Source organism: Stegodyphus dumicola, chromosome 1 (assembly GCF_044657685.1).
Source record: "Stegodyphus dumicola isolate Sdum_Otavi_A_Nest chromosome 1, ASM4465768v1".
Taxonomy (NCBI): Eukaryota; Metazoa; Arthropoda; class Arachnida; order Araneae; family Eresidae; genus Stegodyphus; species Stegodyphus dumicola.
In genome coordinates this window covers 290,159,145-290,181,682 of record NC_140768.1, presented here as the reverse complement: position 1 = coordinate 290,181,682, position 22,538 = coordinate 290,159,145, and the positions used below count along the sequence as shown (strand labels likewise).

General features: G+C 34.0%; 1 protein-coding gene across 6 annotated transcripts in view; it reads left to right on the top strand.

The window, feature by feature from the left end:
• The window catches only part of sick (sickie), a 975,074-nt gene that overhangs the window by 715,834 nt on the left and 236,702 nt on the right, over positions 1 to 22,538 (top strand). For all 6 annotated transcript variants that reach the window (XM_085808514.1, XM_085808521.1, XM_085808510.1 and 3 more), the window contains 3 exons: positions 4,323 to 4,525; positions 7,797 to 8,078; positions 11,822 to 13,304. In XM_085808514.1, coding sequence (XP_085664640.1) covers positions 4,323 to 4,525; positions 7,797 to 8,078; positions 11,822 to 13,304 — 1,968 coding nt within the window. The remainder of the gene's footprint in view (positions 1 to 4,322; positions 4,526 to 7,796; positions 8,079 to 11,821; positions 13,305 to 22,538) is intronic.

Here is a 22,538-nt window from a genome sequence, read left to right as displayed (position 1 = left end):
CGTTGCGAACTGATATTTTAGTTGTTTCTCTTATTAGGTATACTCTGTAGCCAAAGTCTCAATATGTGCCAAAGTTTACAGGTAATGTAACGCAATTAATAGGAAAAAATTTTAAAAAAAAGGTAAATTCCTAGAAATGGTTAAGTATTTATTATGAAAGCTTACAAATTATCAAAACTGGTATAGTTTAATTGTAAACATATTTTTTGATTGAATCTTATGCTACCAACATCTGTATTCTGATCGTACGGGAAACAAATGTAATTCTGAATATTTTGAAATATCATTAGTTTAACTTTCTCTTGATTTTATAATTATAATTTCTTTCATCAGTTTAAAGCATTATAATGATTCAAAATTAGAACCCTTTCGGATGTATTGCTTACAGTTTCATTAGAGATAGATTTCTCATGTAATTAATTCAGGTCTCACTTCGCGGCAACGCAAAAATACATAAAAACTCAAAATATCTTCATTAAAAATTGCAGAATATAGAAAAGCGTGTACGTGTTATAGCAGTCCTATATAGAAAATTTCAACGTTCTGAGCCTACTCGTTTTCAAGTTGCGAGATACATACATATGTACGTACAGACGTCACGAAAAATATCTAATCTGAATCAATTTTAAATCCATTTTGTAATCCGTTTTGGGAAACAGAGTCCTTTATTCTATCCTTACGTACAGATATCAAGCAAAAACATCGTTGAATTACATTCGATAACGGTGACAATGGATATTTTCATTGAAATATGATACCCGAAAGTTTGCAAGATTACAAAGTTTACAAGATTACAAAAATCTTCATTTTGATAGTAGAAACTAAGAATGATTAAAAGAAACACTTGTTACCAAATATTCAAGATCTCTTCACAGATTTTGGCAGATTATTGTGCAGCCTATTTACGTATTGTATTGAATCTGTATTGTCTGAAATGAAAAACTAATTTTCCTGGATAGGAAATCTAAATATAGCTTTCCAGAAAATTAATAACTCCACTTAACAGGAAATGAGCAATATCCTGTCATCCAGGTCTGCTTATTTATTATCTATGGAAGCTTTAAACCGTGGAAATGAAAAGCAGTTTCATTCTTTTACGTTACTTATTCGTAAGTTCTATGTATAACGTTTTCGCATCATATTCGCATGTGGTCCTCTCCTCCTTATTTTCATTTGTTTCTCCCCAGATGTAATCACGATATCACAACCACATACCTTCAACGGGCTTTCTATCAGAGAAAGCAATGTGATTTAAAATTCAAAGTCTTTTCTGACATTTTCACAAATAAACTTCGACTTCTAAAGTATCTGAATTGAAACGAATGTAATTTTTATATTCCTTAGTATTCTTTATTAATACGCGACTGGTTTCATGTATCTTCTTGTAGAATATTTTATCATTTATTTAGTTTTGAAGTTATATCGTTTTTTATTCTATGTTTGTTTAGCTGAGGATTCGTAATTTTTTATTACTATTTCTTAAAAATCTCAAGTTTATTTATTTATTTTTTGTTCATGTTGAAAATTCAGCTGTGGTTCATTTACTAGGTTTTAAACTTTTGTTCACTGTCTGAATAGAATTGTAATCTGTTTAATAGCTTAGAAATTATGTATCTGAGAAAGTATGGTGCATGCTTAAGAAACGTTTCTTTTCCCCCAGTAAAGTTCAGTTAAAATTATTTTAAAAAGCTAATAAATAGGCTTTATTGGCAGAAATGATTTATTTTTATGACATTAACAAGCGCATATTAGAGTTATTATGTGAAGCAGATTCGTTAAAGGGTAAATTGTAACTATTTATTTACCATATTTCATGAATAATGGAAGTGATGCTGAAATACTGTGTTGCCAGTTAGGAAGCGGAAACTCAACAAAATTGACACTGCCATTTGCTTCTCCAATTTGAGCCGCCCGCTTTTAAAACTCTTCTTTTTTAATGGTTTCTTTTTTCTAAAGAACCGTTTCCTTTAGCTATATAGTGAATGTAATTACGCGTTGTATGTATAGTTTCTCTTTTTTCTTGAGTGTCCTGTCATTCACGGCAGAATCTGTTGCGTGAATGGTTGACTTGAAAGAAAGGCTCGTGATGGGGGTGGTTGCCTGTACGTCAGACTTTCTAGCCATTTTTTAATTCTTGTTTTGCTTTTTTTTCTGCGTTAAGACCCCGCCTTTTATCTGGTTTATGCAAGTCAAAATGCTTGATCAGAGAAGTTATTACTTTATTTTTTTTTTAAAGTTCAAAGACTCTAAATAACGGAGGAGCTCGTTTTCGGTTTCTAGCGCTAACCGGTTAATGTTGTTAAAAGCATATGAGCAATGGAGTAATAGTAAGAATATTTTCATGTATTAGCTGTTCATGCTTGACTTCCCAAACAAACAAGCAGATGGTAATGAAAACTTGACCTCTGTACACGTCCTAAGTGTTTGCACTCAATGCACTTCGAGAACAATAAGAAAAAAGTAACTTTAATTGTATCAAAATACTGTCAGAAGGAAGGTCCTTCATTGAAGTCCAAAATATTATAAAGCCATCGAGGGGACGAGCTCTATAAAGTTCACTCAGAATATTCATAAGATCACGCCTACAAATGCCGCGTTAAATTTGGAAGCTTTTGTTGTTGCCGCTTTTAGACAATAAAATACTTACATATTCGCCGTCAGTAATGACTGGTGGGTACAAATACGCCTGCCATTGGTTATATACCTTGAACATCATTTGCGGTAGATTTTGGTTCCCTCAATTCTGTTTTGATCGAGAACGCGTAGCAAAATGGAATCCCAAGATGTTGACTTTAACCGAACTCTTCGAGAGGATTTTTTAGCTAACAGATTTTATATATGCTAGCATTCTTAAAGATACCGGAATTACGAACTGTACACCTTATCCAGGTTTCGAATCAGGGACCATTAAAATAAAGGCTGCGGCCGCTAGACAAAGTACTAACTAACCAGGTGGTACAGGCTTATTCATTGAGCTAACTATCCATTCCATCGGCCGAATGGATAAGACTGCTGAACCCTGGTAATTCGACCCAGACTCGAACTTCAGTATCATTTTGATTATAATTGGATGTTTCTGCAGTTTCTCCCTTGTGTGTAATATGAATACAAGCCAGTTTGTTAAGAGAGTCTTCCACGAAGACCTCGCTTTTCATAGGCGATAAATAGCCTTTATATGCTTAGACATACCTCGCTTTTCATAGGCGATAAATAGCCTTCATATAATTCATTGAATGTTGTGGAGTCCATATTTACCCCATGCTAAAGTGAATTCTTCCTAGAAAGGCGTCCATGGCGGGCAATCGGATTAAGACGGACAGCATACTAACACATGCATTTTCGTAATCAGGTATCCAATGGTTGCCGAATAGGAAATGAGCAATATCCTGTCATCCAGGTCTGCTTATTTATTATCTATGGAAGCTTTAAACCGTGGAAATGAAAAGCAGTTTCATTCTTTTACGTTACTTATTCGTAAGTTCTATGTATAACGTTTTCGCATCATATTGCGTATTTATTTTTGAGTTAAAGTATTCTTTACGAAATCGTAATGGGCTTTGTTCTTTCTGGTATACTCATTTGAGCGCATTTTGTTTCCTCTTGCTGTTGCTATGTATTTCGAAGAGTTTATAATATCGCGCATTCAATTCGATTTTGTGTAATCGTGTTTTGGAAAGTTTGAAAAGATTATATGTATGAATCTAGTTCGCGATATCCAGTTTTACAAAGGTGAATTCATTAAATACTAAAATTAATATATCCGGAGCATTAGTAAATCATTGTTCAGTTATTGGCGTTTTGATTTGATGGTTTTTCTATTAGTCGTTGCTGTATACAAAAATTATTACAAATATATTCGTAATACTTATAATAACTCGTAATTTTTATTGAGCTCCAATATTTAGAATTTCATGTGGTATAATGTAAATGTGCAATATTTTTTTAAAACTTCACCAGTAAAAGATTTTGTTAATTAGGTTGAATTCGTACTGAAACGTCTGTGTGTAACTTTTGCGATTTAAAACAAAACTTAGTAAATAATAATGTCAAATTTCTTTTACTTATATTTTTTACCTTGAACTAGTAAATTTTTGAATATTTAGACAGCATAGGTAAAATTTTCATGTTTGAAAAAAATAGCCATATTTGGGATTGGGGTCAATGCTTTCCTTATTTTCGAATATTATCCGTTTTAATGAGAAATGGGAAGAAATAGTCTCAGAAAAGTTGGCTATGCTAAGGGAATGTGTATGTCCAGCTGTCATTGCTTTCTTTGATCTGCGGCACCTGTAAAAACGAACACTTCCGATTCTATTTTCCAGACCTTCGTCCGCCAGCTCCACCTCGTCCATCCCTCATCTACCAGTCAAGTCGTCTCTTGCCTCCTCGAACTCTTCTGCGGGCAGGACCGCCGCAGCCAACAAGAGTATCCCTACCTCCGCGTCTTCCAACTACAACTCCAATTCCATGCTAGATAAGTTCAAGCTCTTTAACCCTAAAGATAAGAGTTCGGACAGAGCTAAAGGTAAATATATGGATCTATGTCTTTTCTTTCCTTCCCTGGAAGCTTTACGAATACGGATTATAAAAATTGGATTCAATAAATATGTAATTAAAAAATCCTTATTTTTAAAAAATTAAATTATATAAACAGTAATTCTGTACTTCGTTTGAATCACCTCTCTTTTTTGTGTTAATGCTGTTTTATCTTATAGTTTTGTTATTTTTCGAATTCACAAAATACAAGACTTTTGGTACTTTTTACCGAGTACCGAAAGCATCTAAGTGGGAGAAAAGCGTTATACCTCCGGAAATTAGAGAGTGCTATTCAAAATCCACGTCAGTTTAAAGTTTTTGTTTAATTTTAATGGAGTCTAATATCAACTCAGTCGGAAATATGTAAATAGTATAGTTCTTAAAAGTCTTTATAATACGCATTGTAATTGTGCTGTACTTTATAATGTTCTAGCTAAATTGATAATCTTTAGCAGCTAGAATAGTTAACTGTTAAAGAATAATTGCTAGTCGTAATGCTTCCATAACAAGTCCAAAGAAGGGATGCACCCTTTTATTGAACTCAAAATATTCACTGACGGCCCTTCTCAGGCTTACAGGAAGTTTCCACTTGAGTTTTAACTTATGATAGGAAATAAGAAACTAATCTAATGCTAACTAACTAAAAACTAGCCGAAGCTGCACAGAAATAACTAACAAGGTTGGCTTTTATTCCAGCTCACCGGCGAGTATCAGGAGGCACGTAACAAGAGCGTAGTAAGATTTGGTTTAAAGCAACGACGTAGCCAGAAGGCAGGACACGCTGTATAGGAACTTCTAAGCTTTTCTACTGAAGTGACGGACACTTCAACTTAAATACGGGTTCTACTTCATTTACATAAAACGCGATCCCGAAAACTCATTCTGGCAGGGAATTGTAGGTGGAAAATAAGAAATTAAAAGAAATCTGATTCAAAAATAAAAATAACCATTAAGAAATTAAAATAAACCCCTGCAACTTCATTTTAAATTATTTATCGAGTTCTTATGATTTCATCCTTCGTGGTAGTAGCTTAGTGAAGCTTTGTTCATTGAAATAATTATAGACAATAAAACAATCAAACAAAAATACCATTATCAAAATTGTCTATTAGGTTTTAAATTAAAAATCGCTTGTTGTGTTCTTGCTTCTAATATTTTTCTTTCAATTTTAAATTTAGATTAAAAGGGTGAAGGATGGAAAAGTGAAAAAAAATCAAATTGCAATTTGCATATTTTGTATTTACTGACATTCGCAGAATTTACTATTAAAATTTCAAAAATAAATTTTTTAAAAATTTAATGCAGTGTAATCCTTGTTGCCAATTGTAAATCAGCGAATGAACGTTTAATTAATATAATTAGTCGAAGAAGATAATTTTAGCGTCTTTATTTAATGGTAATAATTCCAATCCATTTTTCGCAGCGCTTTCAAAATTCTAATATTTTAGCTTTTTCAGGTTTCATTACTTTTCAATTTCAAAAATGGCGCTCTTAGCTCTACCCTTTGATTTCTTTGCAAATATGGTTGCTTCTACTACTTTGCAAACGTTTTTTACTTCTGGAAAGGAACGACCTGTAGCTGATCGTTCTAAAAATTGATAGAGTTTTATGCAAAACGTTTTATGCCAATCTAAGGTTGCTTCTTTGCCCAATTTGAAATAAAACCAAGTTTTAAAAATAGCATTGCATAATAATAAGAAAGTTAATGTGCTCATCATAATTATCGGTACATAAACACTTACGCGTGTATTTAATAAAGAAAAGAAAAGATTTATTCAAAACGCAGCCGTGCATTGATTTTACTAGATTGCATACGCACGAGGCTTGAAGCAAATATTCCCTTCAAACGGCAATGTATTTAATTTAAGTCGCCAGATCCACTTAGAACTCCTTCGAAATGTTTTAGAAAAAATCTTAACGTAACCTTTAAACTATGATTTGAATAATATTAATCAGCTTTAAAATACAATTGTTAAAAATATGAATTGCTGTATTTGGAAATGTGGCTTCCTTTGTAGTCTAAAGTCTTTTCATTTGCAGTTCATTGATCAGTCCCCAGAATTATAAATTAATCTGCATTAGCAGCTTTTGAATCCGGGTGGCAGTTATAACTTTGCTCAAAATATGCATTAGTAATTTTGTATAGTATTAAATACAATATTAATGGGTGTGCCAGTACCCTCCGTAGTAAAATAAATGTTTACATAGTCTGGAGAATTTTTTAAGCAAGTGCTTGCTAATTATTAACTTGCTTAGCTTGTATTTATTACCATTTATAGTATTATGTATAATGCACTTATGTATAATGCACATGCATTATACATGTGCATTATACATAATTAATTATATTAATATGCCAAGTTTTCAATCAGGCTTTATATTTGAAAATAATCATTGAAAACAGTGAAAATGATGTTTGAAATTTGTATATTTTAATTATATAAAGTTGTTCAAAAAGAAAAAACCGATTTCTTAACCTGCTTTCGAAGCTTCTAGCCTAGCAAAAAGTGTTCTACTGATAATGAAGATTTACTTCTTATCTTACGAATGTTCCTATGGGTTGAGAGATCACGACTAGCTTAAATTGTGGACTTCCCTGTCGACAATTTAAGCTAGACGTCCCAGAGCTTTTTCACTTTTAATTCCGAACTCATGGCTATCCAATACTTTTCTTTTTCACAAATACCCACTGTCTTACTGAACGTTGAAACCACCACCAAAAGTTCTCGAACGCGAGACGCAAAACTCCTTCTGCTGAGTTATCACCGTTTGGACTGTAAATGAGAATTGAGGGGAGAAAACGCATACAAAGCGTCTTATTAATGTAAAATTTCTATGTAAATGTCTTGTTAGGCTGGCATCCGATGCGAGCCAACCGAAAGCTCAGCGGGTACAGTAGTGCGGCGGAGCAGTACCTGTAAAAGTCACCGACGAAATTCTGGTGCTCTGTCCACTTTTCCCTGTCTCCTCTCCCTGTCCTGCTGAAAATGTTTAGAACTTAGAAACATACTTTTCCAAGTGGTGGTTCCAGTGATCAGTGGGGTCGGGAAATAGGACTTCGAAATCGTTTCATTGTATCTGAATAACCATGTAATTAAAATGCAAAGTACTTGATATGAATTACAGCGAGTTAGCCTTGGTAACACTGTTTATAATTTAGAACTTGTTTTACCCTATTCATTAATGAAACCATGATACATTAAAAATTATAATAAGGAAACGGATGTAGCTTTATATATATTTTAATTACATATTATCAGGCGGCAACACAAGCAACAAGCGAACGAGCAGCAGCAGTGGCTTCAGCTCGGCCAGGAGCGAGAGAAGCGATTCATCCAACAGTATCTGCAGTGAATCTAAAAACGGTGTCTCGACCCAGGATTCGTCAAAAGACCTGTCTTCCCCATCTCCGACCTCATCATCTTCACTATCTGGTTCTAAGCCACCTCAAATCGGAAGTTCTGTTCCCAAAAGTCAGGCAAAGAAATTTGTGGGAATCACTAGCAACAAGCAGAATGTACCTAAATCAAGAACTGGAGATGGTATGGTATCCTTTTTTAGATATTTAAAACCGACTATACAGTTAAAATACACATATTGTTTTCTGTCACATAATGTGTAGAGCTGTACAAGACCACGAGACAGTACGAGAGCAATAAGCAAATAGTAGGACAACATAAACGAGGAATACGATAACGCCCAAACAACGCCTTACAACGATACGAATCGCTTTACGATACGATTTTTTTTTCATTTTAATAAAGCACGAAATTTGCGGTTGTATGAAGCAAGTTGCATCATTTAAGTCCAAAAAGCTTAAAAGTAGCATTTTTGTTCTCTATTATTATCGTCTATTATTATTTCGAGAAGTAAAATATTCTGACAACTTTTGCATTTTTTTGTTAGAATTACCATTCGAAAGCGAATGGTTTTATATAGAAATGAAATACGTATTACAATTATTTTCGATTATTATTCGATTAGAGATACGAAGTTGAGTTTAGCAATCTTTGGTAACATCTGGACATTATTGAGACAAATTTCCTCTGCCGTTATGGAAGCAGGCAATCATGTTTTATTAGTTATTACCTTTATAACTCTGGCCAAAGAAATATTTTGCGAGAAACCAAGAATTTCGCACTCCCATTTGAAGATTAACCTCATTTTCAATAGAGATTCAGAGATTTTTTTTGCTTAGTTTATGCTTTGTTTCGTTAGTAACAAGCCTGCATTTTGTTAAATCATTTCATGCAGTGTTTTGAAGATGAATGCATTTATCACTTTCGAGACAGAGTAATGTTAAAAGGTATGTTGTTAGGAAACGTAAGAATAGCTGTCATGTAAAAACTTAAAAAGTTAATATGTAAAAAATTCAAATATAGAATGATTCCAAACAACATAATTCCATACTTACAGATATTTTTTCCGTTAAATATAGAGGGTATTCGTAAGAGGGTGATTAAATAAAGAGGTTAAAATAAATTAAGAGGATTAAAATAAGAAGGTGAGTCTGTAACTATGAAAATGAAAAATAAGGCCTGTATTCCGCTCATAATGTCAGAAAGGAATAACTTCAAAACATGGCAAATAAGCACAAGTCGTCACTTTTGGGAAATTTCTGTCATACTGCAGAAATACTCCCAAAACATCACCTTTCTGCGCCCGCTGTACGCAAATTTTCAGTGAAAAGAAGCAGCACCGAAAGTTGCAGCTGGATGGTTCATCGAGGATTCAGTAGAAAGCGTTGTGCTTTAAAGCGCTTAATGCTTCAGATTATTTGAGGCATGTTTTCACTCCTTCCATATGCAGAATGTCCACTTTTTAATAACATACGGTAATCTTATCTAACTAGAGTTTCTGAAGTGGATGCTCCAGATAACTAACAATCCGCAATTTTCTGCCTTATTCACCGAACTGCTTTATTCACCGTCTTCAACACTGTCAACGAACCTGTTTTCTGTTTCTTAAAATCCCCACATTACTGCCCGTTGTGAACTCCAGCAAAGATTTGCCGTGAACATCTGGAGAGGTATGCTTGGTGACTGACTTGCCTCGTCTTAGACGTTCTAGAGCAAGTGCTTCCTGGTTTATTGCTGGGTTCGCTTATCCCGCTGAGAGCCATGTGGTTTATACATGACGGAGCACTAGCGGACTTAACCATCGTGGTTCGACATTTCCTGAATGCCACATAACCCAAATGGTAGATTGGAGGAGGTGTGCTTCGTGCTTTAAATCCATTTAACTTCTTCTCTTAGGCGCTCATGAAATCAGTGTTGTACGAGATATCTGCGGATTTCACCGCGAGAATCATTGTTTTTTCAGCTGTCTGAATAAACATGACACCAGAGGTCTTCGAAAGGGTACTAGTTTTTCATTCGGCACCTTTGGACGTTATTGCACAGTTAAAACAGAACATCCGAGATATCTGCGGATTCCATGTAGGATTTCACCGCGAGAATCATTGTTTTTTCAGCTGTCTGAATGAACATGACACCAGAGGTCTTCGAAAGGGTACTAGTTTTTCATTCGGCACCTTTGGACGTTATTGCACAGTTAAAACAGAACATCCGAGATATCTGCGGATTCCATGTAGGATTTCACCGCGAGAATCATTGTTTTTTCAGCTGTCTGAATAAACATGACACCAGAGGTCTTCAAAAGGGCACCAGTTTTTCATTCGGCAGCTTTGGACGTTATTGCACAGTTAAAACAGAACTTCTCTGTTGAGTCTTTCTCTGATCTGAATCGACTGTGCAGCTTAGGATTTCATTAATCCTCTACTTCTCCCCGTCCTCCTAACAGATCAAAGTTCAACTCAGACATTTAGCTTTATGCTTATCTGACCTCTGATTGAAATACGGCTCTAGGTTCCATTGTAAATATATTTCGTCTTGGTGGGTACTATTATCCCGTTTGTTTTGTTGAAATGGTTTACAAATACCTTGTATATACATCATATTTAAAAGAAAACATCAGATATTTTCCCTACATGTACAACAGACTTGATGGTTCAGTTGTAAGGTTCTTATCTTTTAAGTTAAAGTTGAGGAATCTTAAGAACTGATAAGCGAATGATCGCTTTAATTCGGTAGACAGAGAACAGATACTCAAGAAGAGTTAAATACCCCTTATTATTCCAAATAAAGTTCACAGAAGACTCCTTCTTGGAGTTTACAATGAAGCCTCTCTCGGGCTTGAATTCATGAAACTAAGAAATAAAACTTAACTAATCTTAACTAAAAACATATAGCCGAAGCTATCAAGATTCTAACAGAGTTGGCCCTTTAATGCTAACTAACGGCGAAGCTTTTAAGGGCCTAAAGTACGGCCGAGCGTAATAATAGCTTAAGAGAGAGAGCAGCCTACAAGGCGAACACGCGCTTCTCAGAATATCTGGCTCTCTAAACGAAGTCAGTAGAACTTCACAGTTAAACACTTCTCCTCATTTGCATTTGACCGCGATTCTGAAAATACATTCTGGCCGGAAGTTGTAAGCTGCAATTTCTGAATTTCAGCTTCCGGCAGGAAGGACAGAAAAGTAACTTTTAACTAAAAATTAACTGTTAGATAAATTTAAATAAACCTTACGAAGTTTCCAGAGCTAGTCTTCTAACGCATCACACGATTTGTTCCTTTGAGAGTACAGATATTTTACTTCTCTCTGGTAAAACTTTCTATAAACATAAATGACAGCAAAACTTACGCTGCTGTTGCTGAAGGGACAATAACAAAATATAAACTGTAACAAGTATGGCAAAAATATAAGTATCGTCTTTTCAGAGGAAATCTCATGAAATACTTATAGGTAAAGCATGAAATCTTTTCATTTCACTTTATATATTACTTACTCCTCTGTATTTGTAAATTTCAGAAAACAAATGCGTTTAAAATGAGTTCAACCATTCTAAAATGCTTCCAATACTTATTTTAGTTCCCGTCTAGTCCACAAACGTTGAGATGAACATACGTCATCAGAACAAAATCTGACATGCAGGAGTAGTAGGTCTTTAAGAAATATGAGCAATTCTATGCACTGATAATTTTTATTTTCTGTACGAGATTCAATTACAGTTATATCTCGTGAAGAAATATTTTCGTTGTCGACGTTGTTCTATAGATGAAATAGGTGTAGGTAACTAAATGATGTGTAAAGTTTCATATTATTGATTATTGTTCTGTTAAGCAGTGTATTTTATTTTGCAATAAAATAACAAACTGGTAGATTTTCAATCTATAATTCACTCTGAATTTCTCCATAAAAATGTTTAAACCATTTATTTTTCAGGTAAAGATCCCATTTCAAGCAAACTTGAGCATTTAAAAGCAACGTCAAAAATAGCAAAAGAAAGAAATAACGAAAAAACTGCGAAATCCTTAGAATTATTACCGTCTGTTAACCAAACTGGAGATCGGAGGAGCGAATCCAGTGAAAACAATCTGAAATTCCATCAATCGAAACCGAACTTTTCTACTACTGGTTCCAACGCAGAACTATTTAGGAAAGAAGAAGAACAGTTGTGTTCTGAAATAGAACCCGATAACCGAGTACGACAATCGAAAGTGATAGCCAATTTGACCGAGAAATCTACCAATGTTTCTCCTAGTGCCTCCAGCATCAGCGTTTTAAGCGACGCTACAGTGATTGACAATTCACAGGTGTTGTCCCTTAATTCTGTTTCTGTCTCATCAAGTATGGAAAATAACTGTAATGGACAAGTTGTATCATCACCAAGCAGTAGTATACCGAAGCCAACTCTTGCTGTGAAAGGAACGACAAAAGTGACCAAGGACGATAAACGACCGCAAAACGCGGAGTCGGAGACGAATCTACCTGCCAATTCTTCGCCAAAAAGTATGAAAATTGCCAACCCTGATCCACAGGCTGGCACTAAATTGTCCAGAGAGGATATTTATGTAGCAGTGCACATAGCTGGTCCAGACACTCAAGTTTTGGATACTGGACAGCAGCAACAGACTGATAAAAGAGGTATAAATTTTTCTAAATCTGAACGTGCGAGGTCAGAAGGTAGAAGTAGTACAGCACCAGTAGGTGTCAGTATCGCTATGGTATCACCTATCATGAGCTCTAATCACAATAAAGATGCTAAGAACTCAGAGAACACTGAGAAAGTGCTGCAAAGCAGCAGTGCCATTAACAAGGGTGATGTAAAACCTCCAAAGTCAAAATCTAGCTCCAATTTTAGAACAGAACCCATATACGAAACCTGTAATAAACTGGCGTCTAGGGATAATAGTGGACTGTCCAGCGAAAATTCTACGATATGGGAAGAAGGGGAAGATGTTCTTCTGAACATCAAACCAATGCAGCCGATAGTGCGCGCTTCTCCTTATGGCTATATGCGAGGATTAGGTCCTCTGTCATCGCCTCGTGCAGTAACAACTAGAATGCAAAATTCTTTGAGGATACACTCGGATTATGGTGAAACTGGTAGACTCAATTCCAGTCGACAGTTCCTGGCGTCTTTGGATTCTGCACGCATGTATGGAGCTGGAATGAAACGAGTTCTATCTGGATGCAACAGTCTTGTTGATACTGATTATGCCACGGATATTGACTCTTACGATATTGCATCTGGATATCTGAGTGATGGAGAGATCCTGAGGCCTGGTGTTGCCTGCCGGTCAGATGACATTGCCAGTGGGTATTTAAGTGAAGGTGGTACTCCAGTTTATTCTAGAAAACCCATCTCTAGGTCTAGAGACAGCGGAAGAGATCCTAGAACTATAAATGTTTTACAAGATGACAGGTAAGATGATTTTTACAATCTGTTTAATTAACTATTTGAATTTATCGATTTGATTCAAACGAACTTAGTGAACTATGCTTTGTGATTTAACGAATAGTATGTAAATAATCTTTTGAATCTGTATGAGAAATAAAGTAGTATTTCCCACGCTTTATTATAGACTGATAATAAAATTAATAATTATTTCAATGATTTTCGAATGTCCAAATTTAAAAAAAATTTATTTGGTTTTATAAATGTGCAACTTTTTCTGTCGCTAATGGATATTTTAACCTGGTAGATTCCGCTTTCTCAAATTAAATAACACTATGAATTAAATGTTATGAATGTGTTCTCATGTTTCTCTGATATGTTAAATTCTCTTATAATACGGTAATTACGTTCTTATGAAATATGGAAAAAATTCTTAATTATAGGCCACAGCTGAAAAATCTTTCAGTCTCTCTCTTCAGATTAAAAAGTCATAAAACTAGTTCAATCAGAATCCTTTGTGATACTTTTTCTAAATCTATCGTAAATATTCCGTACGTGAGTAATAGTGGTATTATTATTAGTGTACAATATTCATTAAAATTAATTAAATGCGTAATTGTGCATAGCATGTGTAATTATTTTTTTAAATAGAGTAGTTTCCATTTAAGGGTTTTCTTGTTTTGTGATGAATTAATCATTTTATAATTAAAAGCAAAATCTTCTGTTGAATGGGAATCTACTTATTTGTTTATTAAACATAGGTCTGTTAAAGATATACTGTATTCCTCAAAATAATTATTGAAAAGAAAAATAGCTTTGCAATAATATTTAAATAATTAAAATCTAAGTAATTAAAAATATATTAAGAAAAGAATATCAGAAATTAGATGATTCGTACTCAAATATTGTATACTACGTATTTCACAAGTTTGGATGTGGGTATTTAAATTCGTCTCTTAACTAATGTCATGTACTCATATTAGGAAAAAATAAAACAGAGTATGCCGTTAATTGTAAGTGTTGTTGTACATTTTGCCGATAGATGGCAGCACTACCTAACGAGAAATTTTTTCTCCCCAGATAATTCGTTTCAGGAAGGAGGACTAAATTGCAAAGCGAAAACTTCCGCTCTCTGTCCGTATTGCGTGTTTATTGAAATAATTTATATTTTTATCTGAATAATTTTTTCCAGGTATATTTAATTGTCGGCAGAGGTTTTGAACTGTCTGTGCATGTGTTGGTATTCCTTAAAGTTCGCAATGGCGGATTTTGGCAGTGGGGAGGCTAACGTTACCTGAATTTTTGTGGCTGTCAGTCTTAAAATATATGTTTATTTGTTTATAAGTAATAAATGATTTATGGATGTCCTTGAAACACGAAGCCTCTCGCGATTGTGACTTGCTGAGCGACTTCATAAATCCGTCTTTGAATGTATGCGTAGTTAATTAGTTTAAAACATTACGTTAGGTAACTAAAAATCAGACGACAGATAAAACATTTTTTTAAAAAAAAGGAATCAAGAAATTTAAATTTTAGCTTAAATACCCAGCGCATCTTTGTTCATTATTAAATGAAATGAATAAAGTTACATAAAATTCAGGAAAATCATTTATTGGGGTACATGCATAACATATAAGATGCTTAGTTTGCAAAATAAAGTGCTTTGTGTAAGATTAAAAAAAAAAAAAAACCACTTTTTTTCATCCTGAGGTGACCAAAAAAGAATTATACATTTTCAAACGGAAAAGGAGGCTGCGAATGAGTAACACTAGTAATTTATTTCCGATTCTCATAGCAGCGAATAGCCACAAAACCCTAAGCAGTAATGCTTAGAGTTTTGTGATTAATGTGAATAGGAAACATATCTGTTTAGAAAATCCTCAAATTGAGGTATACTTCATCTTAGGCAGATCAAACAGCTCTCGTGTGTTATATGATAGTCAACCAACCAATCAAACCAAAACTCGATGCATTTTAAGATAACGTTCTTCTGTTTTCAGTAACAAATGTGAAGTCGGCGGCTCATGATGTTTCAGTCTGGTAAATTTTGTAATATTTGTGTCACACAAAGCGTTTATCACGGTAACTATTACGGATCATGAAGGTTCTGAATTTATTTACTCATAGTTTTCAATAAACTATTTTTTCTGCTTTATAATTGCTCAAAATCTATCTATTAAAATGTTAAACGCAGGTATTTTATCCTTGATTCGAAACTGAGTAAATTGATATGACTGTGTATAATTTTCATAATGTAGCTTTTATGTAATCAAAAGTCAGAATCTCTAGCAAGCTTTCTTTTCTATCTTTCAAAAGCTTCTTTGTTAATAATAACAATAATAATAATAATAATAATAATAATAATAAAAACATGTTCTCTGAGCTGAGAGAGTTGCGTTAAATTCTTTCGAAAATATACATCTCCTGTGTACTGATGACTATCTGTGTTAAATTTTGCGTATTTATATATATCAAATACATCATCATTTATTATTTCGGTAGTATATTTACATGGTTACAGTTAGTAGGGACGGGATTACTCACATCTATTGTATCCATTGTTTGAGGTAATAATTCTTTAAAAATTGAGATTTGAAAAATATTATTGTTATTTCTTTATTTTATGTCTCATAAATTCCAGCGGCATAAGTCTTGAAAAGGAGAGCGGGAAAAAAATTAAGGGATTTAAAAGAAAGACTTTTGATATCCATCATATTCCATAGATTTTATCCTCCGATCCTTCCCTTAATTATGTCTCCATCTCCCTATCACGTTTCAAGAACTTTTTATTTATAGCCGGCATTTGGAAGATATGCATCTCGGGGATTTAAATTCTATTTTCTAAGTCGTAGGGAATCCGTCTAAATTATCATCCAGATCTGCGCTATTGAAATGACGACAGATTTATGAACAGTCTTCTCCTGCAGGGAAAAATTTTATCCCTTTTCTTCCCTTTTCCTGACTTAGCGTTAATTAAATGGTTTCAAAATCGTATTTTTCCTTCTTCGTTTGAAGCATCTAATTTTATACGTGAGTGTACTTTTCGAAGAATATACAAGGAAGGGTTTTGAAAATATTCCAGTTCAAGGTAAAATGGTATGAGTCAACACAGCCTGCCAACGTGCTGAATGTGGAAACTGAAAAATATGCACCAAATTCATTACGGAGAGTTGCTGTGAAATATAGACTTATTTAAAGCCATCAGATTTGTTTATTTTCGAATAGTTCAGTTAGAAAATAAATTTAAATAACGAAGTTAAATTTTGTAAATCAGGCCTAAACAAATAAATTTTAAATAACGAAGTTAAATTTTGCAAAAAATAATTTCGTGAGAGTATTACAGTCAATTGTGTATTAACCGGTGTAATGACGGGGACAATGGCCACGATAAACACACACACAGAAAACGGAGAGAAAATTCATGTTATAATAAATTAGTAACAGCGTATTACAAGCAGTTTAATCTAGAGAATAAATTTGTAGGGTTTATTTATGTTAATTAACCAGTTATTTTATGTTCTGAGTGTGTACTGTCACTTCTCTCTTTCCTGCCAGAATGCAAATTGTTTAGACAGAGCATGTGTTGCCTGCTGAAGGCCACGTCAATAGTTTGTTATTCAAAGACAAGCGTTCCTGTCTTCTGCATTGCTTTATTCTTGTCTATAGTACTTTCACGTCGGTGTAAGCTTAAGAGCCTACCTTCGCGTTTAAATTACCTCTGCGTAGCCTTTGGCTAATAGATACTTAGATCTAGTTTTAAATTTAAAATTCTACTTTTAGTCCTCGTCATAACTGCTGGCTGATTTGTAAACATCAGATGTGCCTTCTGTTAAACTTACGTAGTTTTAGATAAAATGGTCTTTTTCAACTTTCTTACGTTTCTTTTTCATCTAAACATAGCGATAAATTGCTTGTTGCATACTTCCGTATATAAAAACAGTTCCCAAGTAATATGACATCACCTTTTTGCATATTTCGCAGTCAGTTTTGTTTTACGCTAGTGAATCTAGAGCAGGTGCCAACCAGAAGGGTATAAATATGCATACATCTAACATCGCGTTCGCATTATTCTAAAACTTAATATTCAAATCAAATAATAAAGAAATTTTGCTTACCTGTCAGACACAGCATTGATTCTCACATTCTGTCATTTTATCCAAATTTTATTGACGACAGAAATAAATACGTTTACAATAAAGAAACACATATAAATTTAGTTCGACTTTCGCAATTTGATGTACTTTCGTTTTACATCTCTCACAGTCAGCAAGGTTCTAAACTACTCAAAAGAATTCAGGCGAACACAGCGCCATCTGGTGCAATACAGTTTCTACAACAGGAAAGTGGTTTGTGATTTTGATTGCCGTATCGAAGGGCCGGGGTTCGAATCCTGGAGAAGGCATGGATGTAAACTGTCTGTCCCCTCATAGGAAGAACGGTGGCTCACCTATTAGGTGCTTTCACAATAAAGTGACTACAACTTTCGGCCTTAGTGGCCAATGCCTCTAACGGCTAGTGCCCACCACTGAAAATTTAAATATAAATTAAATAGGTATAAAATTTTTCCTCACCCTGGTTTGGACAATTACTCTTTGTTAGCATGTTATGCCGACGATACGGCGATTGCAATTAAATCCATCCAAGCTAATCATGCAATAGACAAAATGCAAAATTACCTCTATGCCGTAGAAGACTGGTGCACAAATTGGCGCGTAAAAGTCAATGCTAGCAAGTCACAACTTTTAATTCTTAGCAAAACTAAGAAAAACATTGCTTTTAAAGATCTCTACCTTTTTCAGGAAGCTGTTCCTCTGGTCACAAAAGCCAAGTACTTAGGAATTATTTTGAACCAAAGGCTCACATGGTCTAACCACATTAATAGTGTCAAGAGCAAAGCCATGGGCATAATATGCAGATTTCTCCCGGTCATTGGAAAATATTCAAATCTTAGCTTGCGTACCAAAAAACATATATATATATACCACTTGCATTCGACCGGTACTTTGTTATGCTGCTCCTGCTTGGAACACGGTCACTCAAATTCAACTGCATCAATTACAAGTAGTGCAAAACAAATTTCTGCGCATTATTACTGATTCACACTGTCTTATCCGCAGTAAACTTTTACACAGAGATTTAAACCTTGAGACGATTCCAGATTACATCAGAAGATCTAATGAAAAATTCTTCAACAAAGCTGTGCAATGTGACTTTGTTAATTACTCCCAAGTCTTTAATTACGAAATTCTCTTCGAAGATAGAAGCGTCAGACCACTTGCAGCTCACACCTTCGTGGGAGGAGACGACAATTTTTTCACTTAGCTCCTGAATCGGTAGCTATTTATACTTCCAATGCATCTGATTTTGATTGAAGTTCTTCTGTAGCTTGAATATTATTCTTGGTGAATTATAAAACTAATGCTGTGAGATTTTTCGCATTGTGATGATATAGTAGTGTTGTAAATAGGTTGCTTAGGTTGTTGTTGAGTTGCTGTAGTGTATTGCGTTGAATAGTTGTATTAAAATTGTGTTGTATAGTTGTATTGTATTGTGTTGTATTTAGCACTATTAATTGAGATTGTTTAGTTGTATTTGAATTTCTCATTGGAACTATTGCTATAGTGTATCTTCTCATATTGCTGTCATTGATTTGCATTGTCTTGGGTCCTCCTTGAAAGCTATGATCGCTCGTCACGTTTTGCGAACTTGTCCGATTGGATTGTCTTGCTCCTTTTGGTACTTCTCTTCTTCCCCTTTTCTCCGTTTTCTCATCTGAGATTTTCTCCACGTCCGGATTTCTTTATATCAAGTGCCCTTGGGCTTTAATTCTGGAACCGGGAACGTTGCTCTTCGCAATAGCTCGGTCAATTATAGAGTCTAAGCAATAATAAAGCGCTTGTTGAATGTTTTGAACTCTTTTCTTTAAAATAGCAGAATGCACTGTCTGAAAAACCACTTGTACCATTTCCGCTGGGAACTAACTTTCTAATGAAAAAAGTACAAAAAATAAATTAAAGATTTCTCTTTTTTTTTTTCTCTTCCTTCTTTTACTCTTCGTCCTTATTTATTTATTTTTTCTTGCTATGGAAATGAGTTGACTGAGAACAGTTACTCAATCTCTTTTGAGGGTTACGGGTAAATATGTGCATAGTTTTTGCTTATCTTATTCTCTTCTGATAACATTTTTTCCCTGCCTTTGGGGATAGATTTAGTTTTGCAGTGTCTATCAAGGCAGTTGTTCTTTTCCTTCTTTTTCTCCTCCCTCCGCTGCGAATTTTGACGATGTTAGCAGACAAGCAGAGCATCTTTTATCTAAATATTTTTACAAATTTTCATATTTATGTATATTTATTTCCTTTTTACTTGGCAAGAAATTAAAAAATTCTCATGATTATTTCACATTTTTGCTCGATTTGCCTTTTTGAAATTCTTTTCTCTTACATTATTTTGAAGGAGAATTCTTTTCGATAGCGGCGAATAAAAATTATCTTTACTGTGCAATTTTTGTGCTTTACATTTATTTTAACTATTTTACAAAAATAAATTTCAAACACTAGATCACATTTAGATCCTTCCTTAATAAACACATAAATAAATAAATAAAATAAGGAAAGTTACTGATTAAAATTAAAAATGAAATGTAAAGAGATAATTGATAAATTAAATTAATGATAAATAGTTAAATAATAAAACTTCGAAGCTGCTGAATTTAAGCTCTGTATAATTAACCTTGAAAACTGTACTCCAGCATTTTATTTCCAAGTCTCAGCGATTCACTGGATACTGAAATAGAAGCGTGCTATTTTAGGAATTCTGGAATAGGAGCGTGGTTGTCGTTGAAGAGCTTAGCATACTATTAAACGTTTCCCGGAAGACAAAATATGAGATCAAGAACTTATCCTGTGTGCACTTAGAGGTGGTTCCCGACTTAAGCGATTTTCTGACAGTAGGAAAACGCTTCTTCAGAAACATTATTTGAACTTAAGTGTTTTCATCATTTTCCGAGATAATAATGTGTATTCCATATGATATGTGCAGTGCTTAGAGTGATAGTGCTAAAGTCAGATATAAAATGCTTCTGAATACGTAAATAAAAGAAAAAAATGAACCGTATGATGTAGTCAGAACTTAGCAGCTACCTGGAACCTACCAGCAGGTTATTCCAGTACCTCTTTCGAGCTGTATACAACCTCATCATTAAAATTGAAAAATCTGTACTTCTTACAGTAGCACATATACGAGTGAAAATGATCTACGAGTTTTAACATGTCTGTCATTTATAACGGATATTTCAAACATCATAAATCCAGTATGCTTTTAAATAACATGCACTTAATGATGAGTTTTCATGCATTCCATACTGCTCTTCACTTCCAGTACACTAGCCAGTGAAATATATGAAATTTTCAATACTTAGATGTAAAACAGGTATATTTTAAATAGTATTCTCTGCGGTACATTGCTTGAATCATCTAAGCGCATGATTTCTAGCTAAGCTATGATGCACGGTGTGTTAGGTGTCTAAGACACTTTTCAACTTATGATGGATTGTCGCTTTATAACTGCATTGTAAATCAACGGCAAATATTTGAGCTTTAGCACTCTTGATTCCGAAAGACTGATAATCTGCCTAAGGTAAGGTAAGCTGCCTAACTTAATGATGGTAATGCCTTACTTAATCAGCTTTATAGATACTGACCTTGTTACATGCAAGCTTCCAATGAGATTTCTTGGTCGGTAGGCTTTTTGAAGGTGGAATATTAAATCAAACATTTTCCTTCAAAACGCATTCTTGTTCCAGAAAAATATACCATAACTTAACTCTCAAGCCATTTGTTGATTCTGATGATATCGTTGCTTAAGTATTGAAATTTATGCAGTCCAGATTTCCTTGTAAGAGAGTTTTTTTGCTTTATATTATTCCCTCTAATCCAGCTAACGTGTCTTTCCTTTTAAATTCTTAAGACTTTGAAAGAAGAACTCAAGAAGAGAACTGAACTTAGAAAGATCAGTCGAACGCTCTCTTTACTGATTCCTTTTTGCTCTTGGGAGCTACTCTCTTCTTTGTCCTTAACCATTACCTCCGTTTTCCTGGGGAAAGTTTTTGTACTTAGTCTGAAAATCCTCTTTCTGTAAAGGGATAAAGTACTTCTGTTCTTTTTTAAAGCTTGCACCCAGTCTATTCCAATCAGTAAGTTTGTTTAACCTTTTCTGGTAGATGTCTGGTTTTAAGATATATTTGTTCTGCAGTATGCCATACTTTTTTTTCTCCTGAATTGAAACTGAATGGTTTTATTTGCTTGTTTTGTTGTTTACGTTAATGATAGGAACTGTAAGATAGTACTGATGCAACTAAGAAGGTTCTTTTCGGAATGTTCCTTTTTTCTTTCCAGGAAAATTGTTGAACGTTTTGTTTTTCCTTCCTTTTATAAAATTTATTTTTTAGTTTCGATGTTTGGATAAGTTATAAGCCTTTAGACTTAAGTTAATCTCTTTTAAAGTCAAGAACTGATACACAACTCTATATTATGATCATATATTTATACTTGTGAAGACGAACGAGTTTAGCTTCAAAATCGAGAATCATAAATTATAACGCTTTGAATTTTGAGTAGAAAGTATAATGTATGCATTTAAGTAAGGTAAATGTTAAATGCAGTCAACTCCCGATTAAACAAAGAAGTGACATAAAGCCGTATATTATGACGCAGTTTAATGCTCATAAAGGTGATCAGGTTTTGTTTCAGAATCAAGAGTTATCAATTATTACAATTTAATTTTTGAGAAAAAAATGCTATAAGCATGTAAGTAAGATAAATGATACCCCTGATTAACTGAGTTTCTGAATTTACGAATTAATTGGTTTTTGTCTAAAAGATTAGGATATTTCTTTAATTAGGAAAAAGTAACTATCACGGACCGTCAGCACAAAACAAAACTATCTACGAGAAATACAAAATGAGAAGGAAAAATCGAAGTATAAGCAGCTGTGACAACTTAGTATTTTTAAACTGTTTTTATCCACAATACTATACAAATCTTATTAAAAAATAAAAGTAACAAAATCCAAACCGAGCATTTTACATTAGTGCTCTTTAATGCCATTCATTACTAAATCTCTTCATTTTTTGTGATGTTTATTTTGTTACTGTGATTGTGACTAATCTGGATTGTGTGATATTCCACGAAATTCATAGTGGCAAAGAGGCAATATTGCGCCTGTCGTTGGCAAGAGCCTTGAGTACCATACTATAGTGTACT